Raw genomic sequence first — 18,480 nt, 5'->3', positions numbered from 1 at the left:
GTGTTTGTGTGTGTGGGGGTGGTGGGGTGGGGTGTGTGTGTGTGTGGTGTGTGTGGGTGTACTTGTGAGAGGGGGAGTAATTATTTTCCGGATCCACCTCGAGCAGTACCCACGTACCGACGAGAAATTTGCGATGTGTTACTCAATAATTTCCATAACTTCCCAGATCTTTCACCGACACCGCAGCTTTGCACTGATTCGTCGCTCTAGAATGGAGTGCCCTGGTAATGTTTGCTTCTTCTTTTCTGTCAAACACTTATTGTCTATATCTTTCCTCGTTCTTTTCTTTGTTTGTTGCTCTCTTGTAACACCTCTAACTAATCTTTGGCACTTACAACACATAAAAATATTTATGTACGGAAAAGGAGAACTCCCTTGGGAGGTCTGGTGTGGGCGTGAGTGGTCTTTTTGTGGGTAAGTGCTTTAAGGCGTTCGCAACTGCATAATAAGGTCATATGTGCACGCGGGACACATTAAACATTCTCAGTTGGTAGGAAATTTAGAATTTTGGCCGGGCGGGGGCAGAAGCCTACTCTTATCGATTTTAGACCACCAAAGGATCTTTAACGTGCGCAACTTGCACACGAGACCTCCGAGATTTTTCGCCTTTGTCCGAGAAGGCAAGGCGCAGATCTTTTCTACCAGAAATTCCGGGGTGTGGCAGGAAGACAACAGTAAGAAGAAGCCAAGGAGTTGCAGTTGAAAGGCTGCAGAAAGAGTCAGGAGCCCACAGGTAGGGGCAAAGGTGGTGAGGGGGTGGGGGCAGAAAGTGGAGACGAAAGCAGATGACAGAACATTACTAGAAAGCAGGAAAGGAGGTGAACGGTAAAAAAAAATTCTAGATAAGAAAACTTTCCCGTCGCTACCCGGATTCGAACGCGAAACCTTTGAATGAGAGGCGAACACCTTTACCTCTAGGTCACGAGAGCCCCCTGGTGTGAGTGTACAATATTTTAAAATGTAGGTGTTCTTTACGTCTCCATCGACACACTTTCGGTTAGAACATAGTTGTAAGTACTAATCTCTTTGCGTGTTTGTATCTTTGTGCACTGTATACATAAAATAATTCACTTTTAACACTTTGCGTCAGCAGAGCTCATAGAAAACTGAGTTGTCGTTCCCTTTTATTCTACCGTATCTTCTTTCTCCTTCGCTTATTTAGTCTGCTTTTGTTTCGTCTTCGTTTCTGTCTTTGTGGGAAAAGAATGTGTCAAAACGTACGGGTTTAATGCCCTTTGTAAACTGTACGGTTATTCAAGAGACGGGACATCTCCGTAAAGACCGAGTTCGTATAAAGTGCTCTTTCCAAGGACACAGTATCGGGCCGAGCTGAGACTAGAATCCCCGAACCTATAATTTCACGATTACACGTCCCGTAGCCTAACCACTAGGCTACAGACGCCTCTGTCTTTGTGAGCTACGAGGATGAATTTGAAGGTAACGGAAGTTGCCATCTAACGGTTAAGATATTGACTTCAGTCATAAAGGCCATACACAATCTATGACATAACGCGTCTGCTCTCGAATCAACAATAAGAGTCTCATGTGACGTTATACTTGATTATTTCCTGATATCACAATAAATAGTTGAAATAAGCCGACGTTCACAAAAGACAACAGTTGTTATACATTTTTATGCACTGTGAACTTGGCAATTCTCCAAAGCTAATTCCTGAACATTTCTAGTGTTCGTGGATAATCTTTTTGTTCATACAATAGGGTTGTAGGATACTAGGATTTAGTAAAAAGAGAGACATTTGGGGACCCACTTTCTGGCTACCCAAATTACTGTGCGAACGAGAAAACCGTTTATGTTATCTGGCATCACATTGCTAAAGATCCCGAGATCCCTGTACATCAAATGGAAGAAATGTCTGGACCTTTGTTTGAATCGGCACAAAATAATAATAATATTATTCGTAGAAATCTCTTTATGAAAGAAAGAGCGTGCTCGTTGGATACCTCCCTCTCACAATTCATTAAGTCGAGGAACATAAAAAAGCGGTGAAATGTTCCATAGAGTTGCTCAACATCTATTAAACCCAATGGATCCACGTGACTTACATACATTGTCTTGGAAGACGAAACGTAGGCTTCCCCCTCTTTAAAAAAAAAAAAAAGAAATACGTCAAAACGGCTGAATCAAAGTTGGTAGATGAAAAAGAAGACGAGCCTGTCGTTTTACGCCAAGGATGACAAAGCAGGAAGGTTTTTTAAAATTACTTTAAAAAAACAACTGTTTTTCTTTTTTCAATTTCAGTGGTCCTCTTGTGGCTGTTCTCATGTCACATAATACCTCTACGGCTCCTTCTTTGTGCAAAAAGGGACATCCAAGTTGAAAAATGCCGTTGATGAGGCAGAGACCGTGGATCGGATTCTTTAGCACAATGTTTACTCGCGACAATGAAGATCCCCAGAAAGGAAGGGCCCATAACTCTGTGCAATACAAGTACAAGGGATCCAAGTTTTGTCCCTTCCCGCCTACAATCCTGAGTTAGTTTCCCATGACATATGGTTATTTCTTATTCTGAAAGATAAGCTTGCTGGACGACGCTTTCAGGACATGCAAGAACTGTAAATTCAGAACTGCGATGCAAAGTGCATACCGCAAGCTGACTACCACTTTGCATCTAGAAGTAGCTGTGGAGATCAAAATTTTGCAAACAAAGTCGAGAAGAATATTTCAAGCGACTTTGGATATTTCAGATCCACAGCATTAAACGTTTCTGAGATACTTTACAACTTCTATAACTTTTTAATTCCCCCTCGTTTGTGTTTATCTCAGAGCTCTGTCAATACTATAGACCAGGGGTATCAAATTCAATTGTACAGGGCGCCCAACTCAAATTAAGCCCATCGGGGCGGTGCCACTGACTGAATTTTTTGCCATTCACAAAAAGGGGGGGGCATTTCTCGTTCTTATACACAGTAGATTGAAATTGTAAATAGGCTGATTCAACAATGTCACTCTCATAATTGTGCCCTTACTACAACAGGGAACTACTGCTTTTTCTTTCCTAATCCTTACTATCGTCATTTCCTCTACTTTTGGTATATTTGTCATACTATTGTGACCCGCTATTTCCGAGGTGCCTTGATTGTCGAAGCAGACTTTGTGCTGTTGAAGCTAGAGAGGTGAGCAGAGTAAGCTTGATTCCCTGTAAAGACCTCTCTGTTGACATCCACCTCTTCACGCTCATATGACCTTATGCAGTTGCGAGCGCCGCAAAACCTGTACTATAAAAAACCCCCTCAAAGTACATAAATTTGTTGTTGTGGACTGTAATGGACAAACACTCATGGAGAGCTGGAATACTAAACCCTTTTAAACAAAGATATGAATTTTAAAAGACAAAAGTTAAAGCGATAACGAATCAAGGAATACGAATTTTCGCTCTTATGCAACAGGTTCGTTTATGTTAGTTACTTTTAGTAGAGGTTTTACAGCGCTGCAACTGGAAAAGGTCATATGAGCGCCAGAAGATCAAACGTGTTACAAGAGAGTAACAAACATAAAAAAAGAAGAAAGGGAGATAAGGATGATAGATGTTTGATAGGAAAGAAGAAGTAAACCACACCAGAGCACCCTCCAACCACCCACTCGGTTAGGCTTGGAGTATTGTTCTGCGTTATAGAAATTCTCAAGACAAACTACCGTGAATTCCCTCGCGGGCCAGATATCATTGTTGGCCGGGTCACATGTGGCCCGTGGACCTTGAGGTTGACAAATATGTGTCACGACGCCGTGGAATCAGGCGCTCGTCAATTTTTGGGCATATGAAGTTATTGGTATCATTTGAAAGCTGATATATTTGCCTTGCTTCTAATGAAATAAATATCCATTCATCCTGAATAGAACTACATATATTTGCGATTGAAGAAAGTGGAGTTGCCTGGTTTCAGTGAAATTAGCGAGAAAATGGCCGCAAAAGTTTGGTAACTCCAATAGCTAAAGAGTCTTTGAAAACTGAAAAATGACATATTTTGTGCCTTAAATCAACGTTTATAATATAAACTTTATGAGTAAAATTCACCGGGAAATGTGTTAAGCCCAAAAATAAAAATTCGATGAAACCTCCCAAACCAGCTGAAAAAAAAGCCAGTTTCTTACACTTTCATTATTTTGACGAGCGCCTGATTTCAACATGCTGCCTCACATGATATGCTATAGACTGATAAATCGCTGATTATCTTAAATACATCATGCGGGGACTCCAGAGGCCGAATGACTAGTGTGAAAACTTGTGTCAAGCAATGTTGGTGAAACGGCATTCATGTTGGTGGATATTGAGGAGTGTTCTTGAGTAAAGCATGAAAACCCTAGCTAAAAAACAGAGCCGTGGCGGGTGCAATGGCGTGTTAATGAATTTGCTTTTTGTATTTTGTTTGGTTTTGTGTATGATGTTATGATGTTGATGTAGCCTCATAATCATATCCCGTGTTAACCTATTTTTTGTTTTGTTTCAGTAAGAGTTTTTTTTTTTAAATGTCAGAATGATACTGGATAATAATTCTTCCCACTCGGGAATCGAACTCGGGCCCTCTTTTAGCTGCACGCAACTTCGAAGTTAACAGCCGTTCCACTGAAGGGGAACATTTGCGTAAAGTGTCTTTCTCAAGGCCACATTGTCGGGCCTACGCTGTAATTTGAACCCGCGACCCAACTGGGGGAGTTGTATTGCCTAGAGCCAAGACTATCGATCTAAGTTAGTTTGTACGCTTCCCTTGTTCCTGTCTTCACGTCTATTTACAAAACAAGACAAGACACATGAATAAGTAAAAATAGCCTACACGAGAACGTTGACAATGCCACTACATTCAGACACCTTTTGGTGAACATAAAAGGTTGTTGAGTTAACGGCGAATTAGCCCAGTACCAGCGATAATTTGACAGAAAAACAGTCCGACTGGAAGAAAAATATAAGGAGCAAGCGTCAAGACAGTATCTTCCAATACCTCATTGTGAAGGTGTATCAGAAACAAAGGAAGTTTTTTTCTCGAAAGGTTTCTATTTAAAAAAAAAAACAATCCAGAAAACGAAACAAAAGTGACCGCTGTGATAATGTACACATACACAGGACTGAAAGAGGCTGCGAGAAATAGACATCTTTGCATATAGAGTGAGAAGAGAGTAATAGGCAGACTCTAGATAGTTAGCCACGGCTTATACAAAAAAGTGACTGTGTGAGTGCATGCGCGCGCGCCTATTTATGTGTGTGCGTATGTGTGTGTGTATGTGTGTATGTGTGTGTGTGTGTGTGTGTGTGTGTGTGTGTGTGTGTGTGTGTGTGCGCGCGCGCGTATGCGTGCCTCCGCATGTGTGTGAGTAAGTGTGTATGTGGATGGGGGAAGGGGGGGGGGAGGAGAGTGTAATTGCAAGCTTAACGATGCATGAGGGGAAAGGTTTTTCTTGGTAACTGAGACATTGCGGGTGAAATTAGCCGTAAAATAAATGAGAGGGTACAAAAAAGCAGCAAATGAGAAAAGAGGTACGGGGGAGGAAAATTGGGGGGCATGAGGGTTGCGTAGCACGAAGATAACATTTCAACGGTACAACATAATAATATAAGATGAAAGAAGAAAAAAAGGAAATCAAAGAACAACGGATAGCGTCTTTCGTTTTTATCAGAGTCATATTGCGAACTCTGTGCTTTCTTGTCCTATCTTCATTTTTAATACATGTAACAGTGAAAACAGTTCATAACAAAGAATGAGCTTAAGAAGAAGTCACATTTTCACTGTTAAAACATGGAAATAGAACAAAAAATGCACTGAGATCGCAATATAATTTCTCGAATACGTCAGGGAATTTCATGGTCATTACGTATGCTCTTTTCACTGTTGCCTCTATACATTAATGTCACGATGCGGTTGAATCAGGCGCTCGTCAATTATTGGGCCCGTGGAATCATTGGTATCAGCTTAAAAAGCTGGTTCATTTGTCAATGTTTTGATGAAAAAAATACCAATTCAGCTTGAATAAAAGACGAGATATTTGCGATTGAAGGAGGTGGTGATCACTTGGTCTCAGTGTAAAATTATCAAGAAAATGACCGTCCAACTTTGGTGACTTCCAAAGCTTGAGAGTCCTTGAAAACTGAAAATTTACTTTTTTTGAGCCTTTCATCAACGTTTTTCAGAAAAATCAACCTAGTGCTGTGTTTCTAAATAGAGATAAAAGGTGCGGAGCCAAGACACAAACAATTCGATAAAAATTGGCAAGCGGGCTAAAAAATGCGGTATGTTAAATTTCATTATTTTGACGAGCGCCTGATTTCATCACGATGCCTCACATTTGCGTTATCCAGGAAAGCGGACATAAAATAAAGGGAGAGAAAAATAGAAAAGTAGAGACAGATAGATAGATAGATCGATAGATAGAAATATATAAAACATATAGATAGATTAGATAGATAGACAGATAGATATTGTTTGACTGTAAAAGTGTATGATATGTGGGTTTGAGTGCATGTGCTTGTTGCGTGTGTATGTATGTAAGTATGTGTGCGCGTGTGGGCATATATGTGTGTGTGTGTGTGTGTGTGTGTGTGTATGTGTGTGTGTGTGTGCGTGTGTGTGTGTGTGTGTGTGTGTGTGTGTGTGTGTTTGTGTTTGTGTTTGTGTGTATGTGCATATGCGTGCATGTGTGTATGTATAAACGTCTCATTTTTATTAATCACAAAAGACATGGTTTCCATGATCAAGTGAAAGTGGTTCTATTTGTGTGAAAATATTTCAATATTTATTATTGAAACCATATAACGTGCTAGATCATAAGCGCATGCGTCCATGTATGCACTTGAGTGTTTGTTTGTACGTTTGCACTGGCACAATAAGTGGAAAGACCCTCAGTGACATTTTGGAGAGAGCAACGGAGCATCAATGGATATGTCCGGAATGCAGAGAGGTTGCTTCCTGAAACAATGAACAAGTGTACGTGTGTAGTATTCTTACCTGATCTGCTGTGCTCCGTGTAGGCGCTGAGCTGTGACAACCTTGACATTGAGGACACACCGGAACACATGCTGCCTGACCGGATGCTGGCTGAGGCCGGAGAGAGAAGGTCAAGTGACGTAGCCTGGAGAAGAAACGGATCTGGTTACGTTTTGTTGTTTACGTTTTAACCCTATCCGAACGCCTAGCGGTCATTTTGACCCCCCCCCCCCGCCCCCGGGATGTATTCTTCACATTTTTAGAATACTTCTAGTACGAAGATCTCTTTGAAACTTTCCGTATTTCTCAAAAGATCATTTTGACAGACTGCTAAACAAAGCGTACGGGTCGGATTAACGAGTACCTTTCCTCTTTGGAGAGTGGAGGCACAAAGTTCACACGTCGTATAGATACGACAATAAAGCACGACGTACGGATAGAGTTAAAGTTTTTCTGAATTGTTCTTAAAAGACAGGGAAGGAGAAAATCAAACTCAGCAACCCTGCCAGACGAACTAGTAATCAGTTACTGATGGAAACCTTCAGTATGACAATCTTAAGATGGACCCTCCTGAGGAGGGAGCAATGAGTCGTGGATAGAATCTGTCTTTGAAGACCCCAGTTCTGGAATCAAGTAATCACGTAAGTAATCTAAGCTTAGAAATTAAACTCCCTCCCCCCCAAAAGATGCCCACCCCCCCCCTCCTCAAAATCAAATTATGAGTCAGAACATTCGATGCTGAGATATGATTAGGCGGATGGAAAAGGGTGGGAAAAACTGGAAATGAGAAATGTCTCAACCCCCATTCTGGTTCGAACCTCACACATTATCCGTTAACGAGCCCAGTTTCATTTCATTCATTTAGCTGTTTTGTCGCATTTGGTCACGACTTTGTATAACACAGTGAAGTGTGGAATTGGAAGGCGTAGTATGAACTTTTCACCTTTATAGGAAATTTCAGTCAGCCCGACGCCCGAGTTTTTTTCCCAACCGATCAAATGAGTGTTTAAAAAAAAGTAAATGCAACAAAAGCATAAAAAAGGCCACATTGAGTAGCTACTTTTTGTTTATGAGTATCGTAGGTGACCTTTTTGAACTTGTCCTTTACTCCTATGACAACATTCATCAAGACGGCAGTTCCAGTCAGCAATCAACACGTCATATAGAATACCAGATGAACGAACAATGACTCTAACTTTGTGTTACATTTGTTCTTATTTTATAAAAGAAGTAAACGCCTTCTTGGAGTATTAATAACAAAAAGAGAGTAATCAAAGACTTTCGCTGAAACTTTGGACTATTCAAAGACTTTCGTTGAAATTTTGGGCTAATCAAAGACTTTCGTTGTAACTTTGGGCCAATCAAAGACTTTCGTTGAAACTTTAGGCCAATCAAAGACTTACGTTGGAACGATAGGCCAATGACTGATCATCTGAGCGAGACAGGGAGCTGTGGGGGGAGTCTGCCGTGCTGCTAGTGAACGCAGCTTGGCCCGTGGGCGTGGCCTGACTGCGGTGGGGCGTGCTTGATGTGTCACACGAAGAGCCATGTGACGTAGTCTCCAGAGCAGAGGGGTCCAGGGTGGCAGCTGGCAGCAGAGAAACGTGTGGGTGGAGGTGAGGGTGTAGGGGAGAGGGATCAAAGGAGTTTAAAAAAAAGTTTCAGTAGAGGTTTTACGGCGCTCGCAACTGCATAAGGTCATATGAGTGCCAAGGGGTGGATGTCAAGAGAGAAGACTTTACAGGGAATCAGGCTTACTTTGCTCACCCCTCTAGCTTCAACAGCACAAAGTCTGCTTCGACAATCAAGGCACCACGGAAATAGCGGGTCACAAGAATGTGACAAACAATAAAAATAAGTTGAGGAAAAGGATGATAGTAAGGATTTGGAAAGAAAAAGCAGCAGATCCCTATTGCAGTTCAGACACAGTTATGAGCGTGACATTGTTGGATCAGCCCATTTACAATTCTACTGTACATTACAAAGAGAAATGTCCCCTCCCCTTTGGGAATGGCCTAAAGACACTTCAGTCAGTGGCATCGCCCCGAGGGGAAGAGAAAGGTGTGGGTGGAAGGGGGGGGGGTGAGGGAGAAGAGGGATCATTGGAGGAGGCGTGGGAAAGTGGGTTCATGGACAAGGGTGGGGTGAAAAGTAATGGCTGCTTTGCCAAATCTTTTTACTCATTAGTTGCAGTATAATGAAATAAGAAAGATATGGTCGAACATACATTACTTGTTAGCCCACTCTCATATAATGGTATGCCTGTTTTCAGATCTAAGGTTTGTGACACTAAAGAGAGGAATAGCAACAAATGTATCATCATCATCATCATCATCATCATCATCATCATCATCATCATCATCATCATCAACAACAACAACAACCACAACAGCAACAACAGCAACAACAACAACAACAACAAGAAGTTCACACAAAGAACAACAGTGACACCTCTACCACCCCTATCACTCTCTCAACCACCAGCAAAAGTGAAAAAGCACTTCTTCGATCATCATATTATCTTCTGTGCAATTGTCCTATCCTTAAAGTAATGATCGTAATCTTTTCCCTTCTTCCCGCTGTTGCTTTTTAAAAAAAATACATAAATTATCATTCTTTGTCTGAAATTGCCCTTCCAGATCATCAATAACCTCTTTTAACTCTGTTTCTGACTCTGTTTGTCTGTGTGTGCGTGTGTGTGTGTGTTTGTGTGCGTGCATGTGTGTGTGTGTGTGTGTGTGTGTGTGTTTGTGTGTGTGTGTCTGTATGTCCTCCTCCCTTTCTTTTTCTCCGTCAGTCAGTGTATTCACCAGCAAGACATTTCAGTACGTCTGTCTGATTTCTTGTCTGATCACCCCTAATTTGCTCTCTATTGTTCTTTCTCTGTCTACCTGTCTGTCTATCAGTCAGTGTGTCTTTCTTAGCCTTTCTCTCGCTTGCTCTGTTTCTGCTTTTCTCGGTGTGTCTATGAGGCTGCCACCTGCCTGTTTGACCCTTCCCCCTCTCCATTCCTCTTCCTCTACCTTTCTTCTTCATACTTTTCCTCTAATCCCCAAATGGTTTCCTGTCTCTTACTATGAATGTCTCATATTCCCCCAAATGTCCCACAATTCCCTTCTCACCCCTGTCTCTCATCGGTGGCATCTCCTGGCTAGCTTGCCTGTCCATCACCAGACTCTCACAGCGCGTTATGATGACGTCAATCCGACTGGCCCCCAGCGTGTCACGTGATTTGGACACTCCTCGCGGGCCTTTCTTCACGGCTGCAGCCAACTCGTCAAGACGGAAGAAACTGCGGATGTTCTTCAAGGACAGGGCCTGGTTGATCTGTCTCCTCACAGCGTTCACGTAGAGAAGGCGAGAGCCCCTGTGGCTCGTGTGTTTCTCAGACTGATCCAGGTCGTTGAGCGAGTACCAGGACGGCGACACGGAACCGGTTTTACTACGGCCCTTTCTGGCCGCTCCTCTTTTCATCCGGGCCAGGTACGTACCCAGAATGAGAGCGTTCGTCGTGTACGTTCGCTGCCCGCCGACATCCAGTTGGGAGATGTTTGTGCTGCTTGCCGTTAGCCGGTACCGGCTGTCTGCCTCCCCTCGACTCAGACTATGCAACAGGCGCGTGTCTTCTTCGGCGTCTACGTCATCATCATTGATTGACGTCAGACACGGCTCGCTGGAGAAAGAAAAACCGCTGGTGGCGAGAAAGGCGTCAAACACTGAGCGAACGAACATCTCGCACGTCTCATTCGTTTTTGTTCTCTCCCCAGAACGTGTTGATGACGTTTGGGAAGGCTCCCCTGGTTCCAACTCGTTCACGTGTTCGATGGTGAAGGTGGGTAAACATCCCAGTAGCGTGGTGTGGATCGCCTGGCGAGCATCAAAGTTAGTGTTTTCCCCTTCTTGTCTTTTGTCGTCGTGTTTTACCATCGATGCCGGACAACCCCGAGGTAGTGGTTCGAAATTTTCGTCCACCCCAAGAATCGCCAACGCCTTTGAACTTGGGGCAGACACACGAACATTCTCACATATGTTTGGACAAAATTGACGGCTGCTATTACCGGGGGTCATTTCGGGTTTCAGTAACTGCTTAGGCATATATTCCATTTTCGATTGCCTCACTGTTGAGACTGTATGGCCGTTTTCGAAATCTGTTGCCTCTGCACTACACACTTCATCACTGGTGATAGAAATGTCAATAGGGTGTCGACCGTTTGTTAACTCATTGACCCCTCCGTCTCTGGGAATTCCCGTCACTGTTTCTTGTCGGGCGGTGGAAGCTAGTTCTTCATCTTCTGGCCGTAAGGAGAGACTTCTGCTATCGACGTCCCAAACAAACGGATCAAAACAAGCGCTGGCCGCTGACATGCCACCGAGCTGACCGGAAGTCCCCACCGAGAGAGCATTTATCGGTACCGTCCTTTCTGCAGACCTCTTGGAGTTCCGGTCACGACGTTCGTCGTATCGATTACCCTGGCGTGACATGTAACTCTCTAGAGTCTGGCATTCGAGACAAACTGCCAAAGGATCAAATGTGATTGGGAGACGAAAACCAGATGTCGGATTGGTTTCATGCAAATCAGACACGGATTTGACTTGTTCGTCTGCCTTTGATTTAATTTCTCCCCGCTCCTTACAACTCATATTCTTTCTGCTTCCCTCTAGAGGTGCTAATTTGTCAGCCTGCCATATTCCCTCTTCTCGTGTGAACACATAGGGGCGATTGATTGCACGTATTCTGTATTCATCTGAGACTTTAAGCACTGAGGTGGCATCGATCGACAGCAGCGCTGTATTACCAGTTGAAACCCAATATGCCAGAGGCTCGTTTGTTGACAGAGAAATGAAGTGAAGACTGTGAGTTGAAAGTGAGTTAAAGAAGATTGAATTAGAACCGGCCGTGAATTGAATAGTTTTGTTATCTTCTGAAAACAGCAACGTGATAGGCCTTAGGTCTAAGCAGTTATAAATTGAGCGCGGGTGAAAGCGTCCAGGTCGACACGGGAGGCTGTGAGGTCGGAGTAGAAATCGTGCACTATCTGAACAGCTGTAAACAATTGGTTCTGACGTCGAAAAGGTGACAGCTTCTGATTGCTGCGACAGGAAATGAAGTCTGGAGCTGAAAAAGTTGCTGCCTGTGTGGTTGATACAAAAAAGTTGAGTGACACATAAATTTAAGTTTGTTGTGTGTGGCCATTGAGGATAGTTACTTGGCCGACCCGATTTTCTGGGGAGGGAACACGTGTCTATTCCTGTATATTGAAAATCGTTAAAAATCGTTGTTACAACCTTGGCTGCTTCTCCGATGAGGAGATGTGTTTTAAGGGATGGCTTGGGAGGAGGGCATCGAGAAGTTCTACACCATGATGGAGGGGGATGCAAGTCTGGCGGGGCGATCTGAGATGGGCGTTCACCCAGGGCCGACCCACTGCTAAGTTCCGAGAACAAGTCAGAACTTTGAGAAGCGTACGGGGGTGAGCAGTGAGATGTTGTGCAATCCTTGGTCTTTGTTTCGCGTGTAGTGCTTGCTATGTCTGGGTATGGAGAGAATGTCGAATAGCAAAGGAGATATGCATTCAGATACGTGAAGCAGACTGGTGATTTCGAGGTATCCCCCGTCATATTGAAAGAACACATCCCAGGCTGAGGTGAAAATAGATGTAAACAACCAACGCGGTTTGGATAATATAAATCGGTCAACATTCTGTTAGTTGACTGGATTGTGAAACTATGATTTAACTGAAATAGTCCAGACGATAGCATTTGGTGGAACGATGGCAGTAAGGGCGAGGTGTCAGCGGAAGTTGTACATGTTGGTTCTTGTTTATTTTGGCCACAGTGCGTTGGGTTTATGTTAACAAAGTTCCTCGAAGATGTTTTCGAAGTAAGGTCAGGGTCACACAATCCCGTACGTATTGAATTGTCTTCTACGTCACAGAGTTGCCTTTTTGAATTAACACCAGGAGAGGCTATCTTGCTCATCATTTCGGCTCCTGGAATACGGGTACATTGATTACGTAATAGGTCGTGGGCACAGCGGTCAGTCTGATCAGGGAGTGAGCGGCTTACGGACGTAATTACTGCACATTCCGTTGTGTCTGTCTGGTGGGAGCTTGGCTCATTGTTCTCTTCCACAACAGTCACTGTTTCCGGACAATAGCCGGTAATTTCCGGGCTGTTATCAGATACCACAACGTTCCCGGACGGAAGCACGTGACTGCACTGTTTACCAGCACCGGGGGATTCTAGGCCATGCTTTCCTTGTTTAGTGCACGGCGAGTTGTCAGTTGAAGAAATAGGATTGCTGCCGTTTGTCAGTTCTCTATCTCCATGCGTTAGAGATGAGCACGGGTTTGCAAGAGAACTAGCGATGTCCGCAGGCTGAAAGGACGGACTTTTATTTAAGGAAACCCCCCTCTCATCGCTGTGTACAGGCTTGTCACTTTCAGAGATCTTCTCTGCCGTCAGGTAATTCTTCCTGTTGAAGTCAGTGGGGTTTACTGAGACAGTGGAAATATTCGATGTCACACTGTTATTAGCGCACCATTGTTCAGACCCTTCCGCTTTTTTCTGACGGGCCTCAGCGCGCAGAGATAGCAGGTCAAAGCCTGTAATAGCACTGGGATTATGACTCGTGTTTGTAGCCCGGGCGGTAATCACTTCATTTGCATGGCTGCCACAGCCGCGGCCAGAGCCCGCTGGGACTCCGTTTGTCCCGAAATCACTGTTCTCTGAGGCCAGGGGTTCCCGTATGTCTGTTTCCCCCATCGACGAATCGTGCTGAGAAAAGAACAACGGATGGTATCGATTAGCCTGTTCTAACGAGTGGCCACTTGTATTACAGCTGTCTTTGAGAAGTCTTTGATTTTCGCTACACGCCTGTCGTTGTTTGGAACCTTCCTCTCCCTTCTCCCAAATAGAATGACTCAAATCCTGTCGGTGGCTCTCAGAATTATCCGTCCCTGCTGCCGTAACATAATTGTTATGTCTGGATTTAGAAGGCCAAGAATAGGAACAGAATAGTGGGCAGCTTTTGGAAACTTTTACTCGATATAGCCGAGCGCTGTCCGAGCTCTGTGGGCGAAACAAGGGATGACCATTGACATCGCCCTCTGACTTACATAAATGTTTTTGTTCCAAGAGCCCCGAAAGCAGCCCTGAGCACTTTTCTAAAACACTGTTCTTGAAATCTGACGAGACATCCTTGAGCCCCACTTTAGCACCCCCATTCCCCCTTTCATCCACCCCTCCACTCATTTGGTGTGTTCCGCCAACAGTAGCCTTTCGGGTGGGATCAATGGCTGCTCTTTGAGGCTCTGCAGATTGAAAGTTTTGTTCTCGACAAAGCTCGGAACTCTCGGGTCCCGAGGGAGTCGTGGGCCGTGCAGTCCTTAAGGTCAAATGAGCTCTATACAAATGACTGTCCTTGTCTCTAGAGGTATTTGAAGGTTTATTCATTTGACGCTCGTCCTCTGTCTCTGCTTTGTTTGTAATTACAGAAGGCGTGAGTGTTGAACAGTGCGAATGCTGCGGGCGATTATGTTGTTGCTGGCAGATCGATAGCTCACTGCTCTCTGATGTTGACGTATCTTTTATTACTGAGTGATAGGAACTTGTTTGCTCCACGGGACCGCCCTGAGTGCTAGAAAATAATGAGGGGGAGATAATCACTTCGTTATCGGAGCCTTTGTCTGGCGTTTTGTGGACACATGAATTTGGAAGGTTTGATTGGATTGAGTGGAGAATGTTTCGGTGACCATATTTACATTCAGTTGTTTTGGAATGAGGGCCTGTCTGCTCACCACTTGTCTCTCCGCTGATGTTGACTCTACCTTCATCGTCACTTTTATGTGCGTTTCGTTTATCCACTTCATACTCACAACTATGATCAGACCTCTTACCGATCGGGGATGAGTCAAAGCGTTCATTTTTCTTGCAAACACAACAACCATTTGCGTCTGTCAGTCTCAGAGAGAGGAGATCACTTTTTCCCAACAGACTCGCACAACTTTTGGGTAAGCCTTTCACTGTAGACTTTGGTCGTGAATTATTACACAACAATTTGCTAGTCCTAGATGGAAGTGGGTCATGGGTTACGTGCATATCTGGACAGTAACCATCTTCGTTGTGTCTCTCTATCATCATGGCTCTATCTTTGGAATTTGCATCTTCACAAATTAAAGTGTCCACACCGGTACCTTGTCTCTCCACAGAATTCTCCATCCTGGGATTACACGGACAGATAAGCAAGCTATTGCTTAGCAACGGTACTCGTCTGCCCTTGACACGTTCGTCTTTATCAAGCGTGTCATTATTGTCCTTGCCCACTGGACAATCGATAGTGGCCGTGGTTTTGGAAGTAAGAGGAGGGCTGACGGTCGCACTCTCGCTTGATGATGTCTCACCCGCATTGGGATAACAGCTAGCATTTCTTTGTGAAGATACGTTTTCTTTTCTTAGTTTTTCCAGAGATCGAAACTTTTTATTTTCACGTCTGTGGGTGATCCCAGAGTTTTTTACAGCACACGTTAAAACCTCCGCAGATTTAGATTTGCTAAAATTGTGCCTACAATATCGTGAGTGTAGGCGATTCGATTTGACTTCGGTTATCAGGGGGGTTAGCTGATGGGAGACATCACCGTTCCGACATATTACGCTTTTAGTTCTTTTCGCTGGGATCGTTGAATCACAGATTGATTCTTGAGCACATTCTTTGTGGTTTCCATGTGCCTGCCCCTTCAGAACAAAAGAACCGTCATCTTGTATTACGTAATTCAAGGTCAAAGGGCACTGTGGCGAGATTTCTTTTTCTCTATCACCGCGGGGCAATGTGACGGCCGGTGTCGATTTTGTCTCTGAAGTGTCATTATCGATAATGTCGAAAAGAGATGGAGTTAAAGGGGCGAAGGTCGGAGACGAATGCAATTGGCAGGGAAGAGTAACGTCAAGTTCTGCCCCAAGGAGAGCATCTGTTTCAGCAGGGCCCGCTTTATCGATCTGTGTGGAAAACCTTCTCGGTTGTCCACGAGTATTTTGAGTGCTCTCTCCGCCATGATAACGGGGTAATGAATTGAAACGCGACTCACTCGTGGACCCAAGATCTCGTTTGATTTCGTTATCTGATAAATCTTGCTCCTCGTCAGCGTTTTTCGCCCTTGGATGGCAACTGTGTGTGAGAGTGGACTCAATATGTTTACCCTTCCCGATCATTGTTTGGCCACAGATTGATTCCTTATCCTGCAAAGAAGAGAGTGTTTGGAAACACATGTCATCCTCAGAACTGACGTTTATCATATCTGTGCTCCGGGTGTCATCTGTGGTCAAGTTTCCACAGACTATACTTTGTCCCGCATTGCAGTTTTGGGAACAAGACGGCTCATTCCTTTCTTCCTTGTAGCTCACCAAGTCTTTCACTCTCCAACAACTAGGTATATCTGTTTGATCTATTTGGCAGAATGTCTGATTAGTGCAATTATTGATGTCGGCCTGCAGAAGAGATTGTGAACTGACAGAACGTTCTTGTTCACCGCAAGGGGCACTTAGGGAAATACTAGGGACGTCAGAAACAACATTGACTGTCAATGGCAAACTAGCTCCTCCCTTTGAAAAACTGCCAGGTTCATTTTGAGACCCGCTAGGAGGCAACAGTGGCAAGACAACTTCTGAATCTGAATCATAATCCCGAGATGAAACTTTTACCCGTCTGTTTTTATCCCCACAGAGGACTCTCATCTCTATGTCGGCTGTTTTCTTAGTTGCACGACTCTCTAGCGAAACAACAGTTTCAGCAGAGATTGTCGAACTGACTTTCTTCTGAGAAAGAGGGGCGAGATAAGAACTATTAAAACAGTTATACTCATCAGTTGTGAAACCAGACGACGGAGAGAATTCACAACAACTAATGGCAGGTTCTAATACACTCATCTCGTGACAGGGGCTCAGTAAAGACGATGACACTGATTTCACCAAACTGACGCCCACTGCTGAGTGGGTCAACCGCTGGCCGGACAAAGAAGCTGTCTCATGAGTGACCGACCCGTCCCGAGACCGACACTGAAGAGCGTGGTCAAGTTTCTTCTTACTCTCCTCCAAACTCTCCTTACTGGCGACCGCGCTCACATCATCCGCATCAAGTCCTAGCTTCCTGGGAGCGGAGTCCCCGTCTGAGGGTAGGCTAAGCCTCGCTCTCACCCACGGACCCAAAGCCGACAGGCGCCGAGTCCCTCCTAATGAGAAGAGGGAGAACTTACGACGACCAGAGGACATTCTCCCGCCTCCGTTAGGATCGTTGACGTTGGAGATAGCCTGGATGAAGGCGGGTATCTGCATGAGGTGTTTGCGACGCAGTGCGTTCTCCTTGTGTCGTTTGATCCTGCGCTGCACAACGATGACCACTTTACTGTAACAGAAGGTGACCACCAGGAACATGAAGATGTAACAGGTGAACGTCGCAAACAGATGGATTTTCACACCTGCGAAGAAAAGAAATTCCAAGAATATTATTATAGTCACTGCTTCGATTATTTACATACGCGTGGACAAGGAAGAAAGAGAAAGAAAGAAATGCTGAATAGATATATAGATAGATAGATAGATAGATCGATAGATCGATAGATGATAGATAGATAATCAGATAGACAGATAGATAGATAGAAAGGAAGAAGGGAGGATGGATGGATTGATGGATGGGTGGATGGATGGAAGGATGGATGGATGGATAGATAGATAGATAGGTAGATAGATGGATATGTAGATAGATAGATAGATAGGTAGATAGATAGGTAAGTAGGTAGGTAGATAGATAGATAGATAGATAGATAGACAGATAGATAGAAAGAAAGAAGGAAATATAGATAGATAGATCGGGCGTGGGTGAGTTTATTCTCAACAAACTTGTTCACAAATAGTGTGGTTAAGAAGGGGTGATAATAGCAAGTATGTGTAATTGTAGCCATTGGTTTGATTGGAAAAGATACCAGAACATTACCTACAAACGTGTAAAAAGATGGGTAGCTTGACATTAGATTCGCATTGAAATAACACATATCAAATTCATACCATTCTTGCAATTCTTTTAAATGTGAATGTGTCATTGTGGACAGTATTGTGTGCTGTTGCTGCTACTGCCCTAGATGAGGGTGGTTGGCGGGTGCTCTGGTGTGGTTTGCTCCATCTTTCCTATCAAACATCTATCGTCCTTATCTCCCCTTCTTCTTTTTTATGTTTGTTACTCTCTTGCAACACCTCTAATCCCCTGGTGCTCACGTGACCTTATGAAGTTGTGAACGCCGTAAAACCTCTACTTCAACTAAAACTAAACTGCCGTAGATGATTGCATGCAAACACACGCACGCGCAAATACACCCTTATACATTTGCAGGTAGGTGTGTACCCACCAGTGGTACTTTTAGACACTTCAATCATTCTGACGTACAAAGTCTGTGAATCAACGTGAAAACAGCCAACTTGTGTCCCATGAGCACTTTTGACCGTACGCATCTGCAATCGCTGTAAAACTTTAACCAAAACTAAAATTGCATTATATTATAC

At 44.0% G+C, this 18,480-nt stretch overlaps 1 protein-coding gene across 1 annotated transcript in view; it reads right to left on the bottom strand.

The window, feature by feature from the left end:
* Window positions 1-18,480, bottom strand: part of LOC101858696 — a 49,897-nt gene that overhangs the window by 7,298 nt on the left and 24,119 nt on the right. The window contains exons 4-6 of the mRNA XM_035968352.1: window positions 10,056-17,402; window positions 8,337-8,521; window positions 6,955-7,078 (exon numbers count right to left, since the gene is read on the bottom strand). Of these exons, the coding sequence (XP_035824245.1) occupies window positions 6,955-7,078; window positions 8,337-8,521; window positions 10,056-17,402 (7,656 nt within the window). The remainder of the gene's footprint in view (window positions 1-6,954; window positions 7,079-8,336; window positions 8,522-10,055; window positions 17,403-18,480) is intronic.

The sequence above is a fragment of the Aplysia californica genome, unplaced genomic scaffold (assembly GCF_000002075.1).
Source record: "Aplysia californica isolate F4 #8 unplaced genomic scaffold, AplCal3.0 scaffold00053, whole genome shotgun sequence".
NCBI classification, from domain to species: domain Eukaryota; kingdom Metazoa; phylum Mollusca; class Gastropoda; order Aplysiida; family Aplysiidae; genus Aplysia; species Aplysia californica.
This window is presented reverse-complemented; position numbering and strand designations above follow the sequence as displayed.